This window comes from Asparagus officinalis, chromosome 1 (assembly GCF_001876935.1).
Source record: "Asparagus officinalis chromosome 1, Aspof.V1, whole genome shotgun sequence".
NCBI lineage: Eukaryota > Viridiplantae > Streptophyta > Magnoliopsida > Asparagales > Asparagaceae > Asparagus > Asparagus officinalis.
Genome location: NC_033794.1, coordinates 58,659,600 through 58,670,175, shown reverse-complemented (window position 1 = coordinate 58,670,175; position 10,576 = coordinate 58,659,600). Strand labels below are relative to the sequence as shown.

Genomic DNA, 10,576 nt, shown 5'->3' with positions numbered 1-10,576 from the left:
AATGAGCTCATCATCATAACGGGAATCCCAGAACAAATGTTTGTTCCCTTGAGGACTACCTACTTCACCATTTTTCTTGGATGTGGTGTTTTTCCTCTTCTTCTTTGGATTTGGCGATGTTTCTACCCCTTCTTCTACGAGGTCCCGTTTGGAACCTTATTCGGGAGTTGATCCATTACCACTAGTGTGCGAAAGTTGCACCCCACTCAGATTAGGACTGTGAAATTGTGGAGGCAAAGTGGGTGAATTGAGCATGTTCGAATATGGCCTCATATTATGGTGCATTGGAAAGTAGCTGCTATCATGGAATGGCATGTTCGGGTATGCTTGAGGTGGTTGTACAATGTATGACTGCTAAAATAAAAAATACCCATCGCCGTGATGCACAGACTGAGGGGTTTAAGGTGGTGGGGAAGGTGAAGGAACGACCCCCTTGCCTTTTTGATTATCTCTCCCACTCAATGAAGTATTATCAGCCATTACTAATTAAATAGAAAAAGTTAGATGAAAGAAGTAAAACATGAATAAAAGCATAACGACATTAATGGAAATAGAGTTATTGAATACATATATGAGCATAAATAGAACAAAAATAAAAATCAAGCCTCTGTGGTTACACCATGATTATACATATCACAGTAGTCTACCCACATCACCCAAGCAATGTCATCCCTAAGAGTCTTCCACTCATTTCTTGATTCAGTTTGCTCTCTTTGGGTTTGATTTTGAGTAAAATCAACTAAATTAGTGTCATTCTCGAAAGCTACTTCACCATCAATGTCTTCATTAAGTTCATCATCGTTGAGTAGTTCATCACTTGGATCCACAGTTGCAATAAAATTATGGAGTACCGTGCATGCCAATACGATATCTACTTGTATAGAAAAAAGATAATGCGACTTAGCACACAAAATCTTGAAACGATTCTTCAATGTGCCAAATGCAGATTCAATCTTAGACCTCAATGAAGAATGTCTTAGATTGAATAATTCTCTTCTATTCTTAGGTGTTTTACCCGAATGTTCTTTCAAATGATATCGAACACCTCGGTATGGAGAGATAAAACCTGGCATGGTTGGGTACCCAGCATCACATAGATAGTACTTACCTATAATTTTATTAAGAAAATTGTTAAGTCAAGTTTGAATATTAAAAGCCATAAATTTTAAGTTAAGTCTATATTTAATTACCATCATAGACTATCAATCCATGTGGTTGTGGTCTAGACAATGCGTCCTGAAGAATCCTATAATCAATTGCAGACCCCTCCCAACCTGCTAGAACATATGTGAATAGCTTGTTTGGGGTGTAAGCTGCAAGCACATTCTGTGTAACACCTTTGCGGCCTCGAAATCATGCAACAAGATTAATCGAAAGCATATAGCATCTACATGTGTCACATCTATCATTCCAATGCAATCCTATAATACGTGTATAACACATCTAAATTAAAATTTACTTACATTGATTATACATTTAAATGTGCTTAAAGTGTAGATATACCTTGAAATAAGGGTAGTATAGCGGGTTGTTAATGATCTCTTCAGGAATGTCATTGGAGGCTTGTCTCATGTACCGTCCACGCAGGCAAATAATTGCTTGTAATACCTTGTTGAAATATCTACTCACTATCTCCCTTGATCTTATAAAATGAGATCTAACTATGCGATTTTTAGATTTATGACCCAGAATATTCAGAGTCATTATAAGTTATTCTTCCACTGTTATATTCCTTGAGTCTTTTAGCAGGATATTGTTCCTCATTATACTCGCTAGTTTAACAAAAGCATCACTTCTCATTCTAATATAATTCACGTAACTATCACTAAAACCATTATAAATTCTCTCTACGTGCTCAATTCTAGCTATCTCTTGTCTTCTTTTTTCCTTACTTGGACTACTACGAATTGATTTACGCCTTGCTTGCATTCTTCTTACGACAGTAACTATTATAATTAGAACGGATAGGGCAGCACCTTGAACCATATTTACAATACTTTGTTCATTGGAACAATCACCATTATTATCCATCTATGATGCAAAAAATCATTATCCAGTTAGAAACTAAGTCGAATTGTGTCAAAATCTGAACAAATTACAATTTACAATTTACAATTTACTAACATGGATTACTACAATATCAAACCAAAAAATATTACAGTGAGATAAATAGCATTAATAAATAACAAAGATATGAACTTTAGCTCCTAAAATGAGAAAAATTACATTAACAACACGCAACCAATTAACATTTTCATACTATCTAATAATGAGATAATTAAAAATACCAAAAATTGATCTTAGAAAATAGGAAATCATGGGGGGATTCTCACTGCTATAGTCACAAGCTCCTCATCACAAATTATAATTTTTTTCTCACCTCCAGATATTTATTAGTAATTAAATCTTATATGTCTCACCTAAAAAAATAAATCTGTAATACATTCCCAATAATAATGCTAAAACAACAAAAAATAGTTCTAAAATCTAAGAAATTATATGAAATTTCATAATTTTCTTATCTGTGAAATCTCAAAAAAATTGGAAAATCACTAAAATTGATTCGAAAATCAAAAAATTTGCGTAGATATATGAAATTTCATAATTTTCTTATCTGTGAAATCTCAAAAAAATTGGAAAATCACTAAAATTGATTCGAAAATCAAAAAATTTGCGTAGATCAGACCCCTCCCCCCTCCCACAAATTTTCTCCATGAATGGGTATTCGAAGTTTTCTAATCATATTTTCTTATCTGTGAAATCTCAAAAAATAGGAAAATCACCAAAATTTATTTGAAAATCAAAAAATTTGAGTAGATCTGACCCCCGCCTCCCACAAATTTTCTCCATGAATGGGTATTCGAAGTTTTCTAATCATATTTTCTTATCTGTGAAATGTCAAAAAATAGAAAAATCAGAAAATTGATTCGAAAATCCAAAAAATTGTGTAGAGCAGACCCCCCCCTCCCCCACAAATTCTGAGATCATTGTTGTAAATTAAACTAATAATAAGAAAATTAAAAAAAAAATCAATTTTTACCTTCATTTATGAAGCAACAGTGTCGGTAAAGATCAGATCTGATTATTGTCGTCAATGATCAGATCCGAATACAGGGACAAAGTGGGTCGCGGGAGTTTCTGGCGGGAGGAGAGGGCGGATTTTGGCGGGAGGGGAGCGCGGAGGTAAGTATAGCTCGTCGAAGAAATCAACGAGGAAACCAAACAGCCGACGTGGCTGCAGTTTCCGTTGATTTCACGAGGTTGATGAAGGAATTGTGGGAGAGGAGGAAATCTGATGTGGCGACGATTTTTCTTCAGTTTGCTTGTGAAACCCTAGCGAACCAAAGTTGGGAAAATAAACTGATGGAAACGTTTTATCCAATGTAGCCACGAAAGTTCTTACGTGTAGACGGTGAAAAAGGTTTCCACAGAGATAAAAAACAAACCAAACAGACCCTAAAGAAAAAGAGGAAAAGGAATATAAGGTTTAATAAAACGGCTTTTCTAGTTTCCGTAAATGGGCATTGGATAACACAACCCAACCCAGCCCAACCCGCTTTCAACTTCCTACACGTGCGTTGCACGTGCAGACAAATCACCCCTTATAAAACAAAGGATGAGGGTCGCGAAACTGCCGCCGCCATTAGACCAAACCTTCTTGTTTCTTCGAAATTAGGGTTTCCTCGAAATTAGGGTTTCCTTTTTACCCCCAAATTCTGTTGTTCTATTTTTCAAGGTTCTCTCTTTGAGAAATCGATCATGGCGATGGAGTGCTTAACCCAGAATCTCATAGATCATCGCCCCAGGAAAAGGCCGAGATGGGATGTCCAGCCTCAGGTAATTTTTTTTTCGTTGTTTTTGTCAAAAGATATGTTCTTTTCGTTTTCTCATCTTTTTTTAAAAAAAACTTATGGCTTCTCTTTGTGGATGTTAATAGTCCTTGATGATTCATGAATCAGATCTGGTAAGAATTCATTAGTTTCTTCTAATTTGGGTTTGGAATTATTTCATGTTTCGGGACGAAGAATTTGTTATTAGGGTTTGACGTGATCTGGTGTATTTTGATCACGAAATTGATTTGTCTAATTGATTGTCAAGAAACGATTTTGATTCATCTTATATGTAACCAAAACCACATATATTTACTTTTTCTATATTAATAATTAATAGCTATGCAGATAATTGTTTTATGGAATTGTTTTATGAAAGCCCTGAGATTTGATCCTCTTTTGACTTACTATTGAGAACCTCGAGATTGATTCAGTTGAACTAGGAAATTTTTTATATTGCTAAGTTGAACTAAGAAATTTTTTATATTGCTAAGTTGCTTTTTCATTAAGGCTGATGTGGGTGAAGCTCGCTATCTTTACTGAGTGGACAAAATAAATAAATGGATGGTTCTGTGTAGGCTCAGATAGGAATGTTCTGTGGGCAAGAAGTTGGACTTGGAGATTTGACAAGCTTGGTATCATCGATGGCACCTTCAGATTATACTTGTTCTTCTTCCTCTTTGTATGCAAACAAAGTGGCTCGTATTGCTTCTCCTCCTCGTAGGGAGGATGACAAAGATGGTCATTACGTGTTTGGGATTGGAGAAAATTTAACTTCTCGCTGTAATTACACTCATCACTGACGTTTTAAATTTTTGTTTTGTATTGTATTGTTATTTGTTAGATTATGTCGTCCTGAGTTTGATGTTTGTGTGTGCATGATATATACACACCCACACACACATACACACACATAAATACACATACACATACACACATACATACACACATACATATGTATATATATGTGTGTGTGTGTGTGTGTAGAAATAAATAAATATGTGTGTGTGGGCGCGCATTTATTTGTATGTATATGTATGTATGTATGTATAGACTTATATGTAGTAGTTAAAGATCAACTACTTAATTGTTACTATTCTTGGTTATTGGATCTGCTACGTATTATGAAAAATCATTTTGTAGGTTTATGCATGTAAGAAATTTAGCATATTCTTGTAAAGAAAGAAATGGAAACCTTTTTTATGTAAAAGGTGTTTTCTACATCGTTTATTTTTAACAGATATATTTTCTGACACAAATTCTCAGATCATTGTTGTAAATTAAACTAATAATAAAAAAATTAAAAAAAAACCAATTTTTACCTTGATTTATGAACCAACAGCGTCGGCAAAGATCAGATCTGATTATTATCGTTAATGATCAGATCCGAATACCCCCCCCCACACAAATTCTCAGATCATTGTTGTAAATTAAACTAATAATAAAAAAATTAAAAAAAAACCAATTTTTACCTTGATTTATGAACCAACAGCGTCGGCAAAGATCAGATCTGATTATTATCGTTAATGATCAGATCCGAATATAGGGACAAAGTGGCCACAAATTCTCAGATCATTGTTGTAAATTAAACTAATAATAAAAAAATTAAAAAAAAACCAATTTTTACCTTGATTTATGAACCAACAGCGTCGGCAAAGATCAGATCTGATTATTATCGTTAATGATCAGATCCGAATATAGGGACAAAGTGGGTCGCGGGAGTTTTTGGCAGGAGGAGAGTGCGGAGGTAAGTATAGCTCGTCGAAGAAATCAACGAGGAAACCAAACAGCCAACGTGGTTGCAGTTTCCGTCGATTTCACGAGGTTGAGGAAGGAATTGTGGGAGAGGAGGAAATCTAAAGTGGCAGCGATTTTTCTTCAGTTTCGCTTGTGAAACCCTAGCGAACCAAAGTTGGAAAAATAAACCGATGGAAACGTTTTATCCAACATGGCCACGAAAGTTCTTACGTGGAGGCGGTGAAAAAGGTTTCCATAGAGAAAAAAACGAACCAAACAGCCCCTAAAACTAAATTATTTTAGTCATTGAACGTAAAAATTAAGACTAATTTTGTACGGGTACTTTCTGAACTGTATTCTATTCTATTTAGACTTGTGAATGGAAATTGTTTTACCGAAATTATAATAGTACTTTCTGTAAACTTAGAGTTTTGGAAGTGGATGGTTTACTTACTGAGTTGTCGTACTCATTCCTTTCCTTACATATTTTTCAGAGTAAAACCAGATAAAAGCCATACTCATTTGAATGGTCGTGTTTTGAAGGGGAATTCGGACAACTGAGATAATAAGGTAAAAGCCTTTACCTGTAGTTATGATGATATGAATTTTAATTGTGTATGTACATATCAGTATAAAGTTGGATGTTTTAATATTTATTACTTGAGTACTGGTTGTGTGCACTATGTACGTAGAATTACAAATAATAGCTATTTGGGAGCTGTACAGGATCTGGAGTAATAGAATGAATATTGGTCTTCTTAACGGAAATTGTGAAAGGATCTAAATATGGAATTATTGCTCTGGGAATTTGATGATTGATCGCGCTGTTTCGTCATGACCTCAGGTTCCAATTTTATTTGGATCCTAGGGGCGTGACAATATAATAATTCTAGAATTCATAAGTATAATATATCAAACCACTCAAGATAAGTATACATTATTAAATTCTTCTTCTACCAATTAGTTCTCTAGGGCCCTGTTTGGCAAAGGGTTAAGGAAGAAGGGTTAAAAAAAAAATTAATGTACTTAGCCCATTCGATAATCTGAAGGACTAAATTATTAGCCCGTTAAATAAGTTTTATTTTAGCTATTGTGATTAGTTTTAGTGTTTGGGAATAACAATGATTTTGACTTTTTTTTTTTTATAATTAGAAGGGTTAAACTCTTATTCCTTCTAAATAGGAGTATTAGTAAACCTCTCATTTTGAGGGGTTAACTCATTTTAATCTCTCTAGAGGGGTTAGCTTAACCCTTCTATATTTTTTATGTTTGGCAAATTATGAAGGGTTAACTCACTTTAACCCTTGTTACCTTGTATAAATTTTTGTATTTGGCGGGTTAAAAAGAGGTTAAATCTCATTAACCCCTCACTTAACCCTTTGTCAAACATTACCTAGTTGATTATCCTAAACATGATCATTTTAAGTATAAGAGAGCAATCCACAAATCATTAAAAAAACTCAAACTAGTTTCCTATTATTCTAGAATCCCTAAACGATTTAGTTACTCATTTTATGTAAAACCCCAAAAAATTAGAATAATTTGTAATAGATAATAATAAATGTGTTACATTATGATAAATAACATTTATTAATGTTTTAGTATGCTAGGAATTTATTTGAGATCAATTCAATGTATATATGTGAATATAGAAGTGATATCATGCACATGTGCACGGGCATGAATCTGGAAAAAAACGACTAGTTAAAAGTATATGTATTTTTCATACCAAAGAAGTTGGAATATGGAAAAACTTAAAAGACCAAAGTTGTAGGTATCTTCAAGAGATTTCCAACAAATCTTATATCACCTCATTCTGAGATTGGACGTGAATGTTATGGTCAAAATACTGAAGGTTATTTTCCTAGTCAGACTAGGTTTCCTAGTTCGGGTCAAATAGGTTTGTTTCGAGTTTGCCTATATAAATACCTTTTTTTCATGAAAATTTCTCTCTTTTATCATATTTATGAACCCTAGCAGCCACCCTCTCTCCTAAAAAACCCTAAATATTTTTTTAATGAATTTTGTGAGCTTTGTGGAGCACAATACCGACACGAGGGCGAGATCTTCGACGTGTGACAAGGGAGAACGGGTTGTTTATGCTCGTGGATTGCTTGCTGTTTATCTCAAAGGCTTAGAATAAAATTTGAGGCAAGATTATCTTCATCCAAACTTATCCCCATAGTTAAATAACTAGTGTAGATGATTAATATGATGGTGAATATGAGTTTTCATGCTTTAATCTTAACCTGAGGTGTTAAAAGTCAGATTTTTGATAGTAAATTTTAAATCAATGCTAGATTAGTAATCTTTTCTCACTATTTATGATAGTATCATGATCATGATCATTAGGGTTATTCATAATTTCATTTATATATCAGAAATTTAAGTGATGTACTAAATATATATTTTCTGCAGAAAATTGCAGGACTTGTGTAATTTTTAACTGAGATTTTAAGATAGAAAACAAACACCAAATTTAACCAAAATGATTCCAAATGAAAGCTATATGTATATAGTTTCTAAAACATAAAACCATTCTTAAAAAGAGTATGTATAGAGTAAGATATATTATGTTTACTAATAATATGTCCTACAGAAAAACTCCTGCACATGTATAATATTTAACTGAAGATTTGGGATAACAGATGAACTCCAAACTGAACCAACCTTATGCCATTTGAAAGATGTGTGAATCTAGTTTTCAAAACAGAAAACCATTTGTAAAAATAGTATTTCTAGAGAAAGATATACTCGTTTTACTAACAGAAGTCCCGTCTATTTTTTTGCTCGTTTTGTGGAGCTGTGTTGCGCCGTTTTGAGATGCGTTCGCGAAGTTTTGAGCCGCTTGATGTTGCACGTATTATCATGAATATATTGTGTTACACATTTGAGAATCCTAAGGGGATTATGATAAATTTTTATTTGATCATATTTTAACTAGATATCGTTCATATACATGTTAGATGTCGTTGATAAGCACAGCTCAGTACTATATGGGATAGTACGTTGACATACCAAATATACACGGTTTATACATGAGGTGAATATCGTTGATGAGCACAGCTCAGCACTATATGGGATAGTGCGTCGACATACCAGAGATACAAAGATTTATATGAGATGGATATCGTTGATGATCTCAGTTCAGTACTACATGAGGTAATGCGTCGATATTCCACATGTACAGGCCATTGAGTTGGATTTTAGGAGGCTTGATCTAGCCGTCTGTCCCGCACTAGGGTGCGATAAGGCTCATGAGCCGTATTTCTAGGATGCCTATTTTGTAGTCCGTCCCGCACTCATGTTACGTACTGAGATCGCGATGAGACTAATGAGTCGTGTACACAGTTCAGGATACCTACAGGATAGTCCGTTGTACTGAGATAATTACTTGATAGCCTAAGTGTGGCAGATATAGATTATGAATATGACCTACCACTGAGCTATATGACCGAGATACGTTGCTTTTGAAAGTATACAAAATTATGTGTTGGTATTTTATTCTATCTCCCCAGGATAGTAGAAGATATTATAAATACGATGTGTTGATATTTTATTTCTTTTACTGCCTTCTTTATTTCTTAGTTGGAATCAATGATTAGAGATTCACAACTTGAGACATATGGTATATATATGAGGGTTTCCTTATTTGGATTATTTCGCTCGCGTACCAGGCTCGTGTTATGGATTTCTAATTGTTGGTTTCATTAGATTGTCTTTTCTTAGTTTGGTATTAATATTTAGATAACTACAATTTGAGACATATGGTATATATATGAGGGTTTCCTTGTTTGGATTATTTTGCTCGATGTACTATGTCTCGTGCTGTAGATTTATAAATATTAATCCCAGTTAGATACGGGGAAAATGAATCTAGGTAGACTATGCTTAATAGATAGAGCATTCACTCCATCTAGCAGCCCTTCCCCTGGGGACGGATAGAGGTAATCTTGCTGTAGTGCTCTGACGCTCTTGTTGTTGTTCTTTTTTTTTAAATTACTTTTCAGATAGTTCGGAGTTTTGGAGAGCCGCAGGGTGACGGAGTTCTAGCATAGTCGTCGTCGCGTATTTTTACCTGTAGAGACTCCACTGTACTTTTGAGTTTCATTCAGACATTAGAGTTTCATATTCATATTGTAAAAGCAGTGTGCCTTAGTACGATTTTTAGTTGATTCATGTTGAGACATTTTCATTATTCAAATATCAGATATATTATAGTTGAGACATGGTTCTTTTTTTATGAGATATCTCTTCCATATCATGTCTATTACATTTATTCCCTTTATTTTACATGTTTTGTACCTACACTTATATTTGGTTCCACTAGAGGATATTGCTATGATTGGTGAAACGTGTTTATGCATAGTGTGGGTGCATGACAGGTTTGACATCTCTGGTTTCACCTTGGACTGCAGCCTTGTGTGAACCCAGGGGCGTCACAGTTGGTATCAGAACTCTAGTTTCAGTATCCTAGGATCATTCATGTGTCGAGTCGTGGAGCTAGGATAGAGTTTCCTAGGAATCATGTATAGAGTCCGATAGGAATTCCTAAAATGAGTGAGGGCGTTATATACGTATATTCGAAAATTTACAAAAAAAAAAAATTTGGTTACAACTACCTTACTTTGATTGAAAAGTAAATGCATGAATGATAAGTGATATAATTTTTCCTATTGGTATATGTTATGTTATTTATGATTGAGATCTCACTTACTGTGTCAAATAAGCTCTCATCTTGGTATTATAAACATTAGAACAAGGATGTGATCGAGGTAAATCTTATACCCGGAGAGCTGGACAAGTAGAGCCCGAGCTGCAGCAGGCTTCATAGTATCTGATCGACTTAGTAACACCGATTGCAGAAGCAGAGACTAGCAACACTTGAGGAGTGAGTAGCAAACTAGATTTTACTTTCTGAAGTTCCACCACCAGTTGTACCAGCCGTACCTATTGAAGAGGTAATACCGAAGGTTCCACTATCGCCACATCCAGCTGTTAATAGAGCC

At 34.5% G+C, this 10,576-nt stretch overlaps 2 protein-coding genes across 2 annotated transcripts; one reads left to right on the top strand and one right to left on the bottom strand.

The window, feature by feature from the left end:
* Positions 600-2,031, bottom strand: LOC109834735 (protein ALP1-like). The gene is made up of 3 exons (XM_020402759.1): positions 1,893-2,031; positions 1,191-1,346; positions 600-1,108 (listed from the first exon to the last, which is right to left on the bottom strand). The coding sequence occupies exons 1-3, from the start codon at positions 2,029-2,031 to the stop codon at positions 600-602; spliced, it is 804 nt and encodes a 267-aa protein (XP_020258348.1).
* On the top strand, positions 3,642-5,073 carry LOC109824731 (serine/threonine-protein kinase AFC2-like). The gene is made up of 2 exons (XM_020391380.1): positions 3,642-3,837; positions 4,409-5,073. The coding sequence occupies exons 1-2, from the start codon at positions 3,760-3,762 to the stop codon at positions 4,631-4,633; spliced, it is 303 nt and encodes a 100-aa protein (XP_020246969.1). The 5' UTR covers positions 3,642-3,759; the 3' UTR covers positions 4,634-5,073.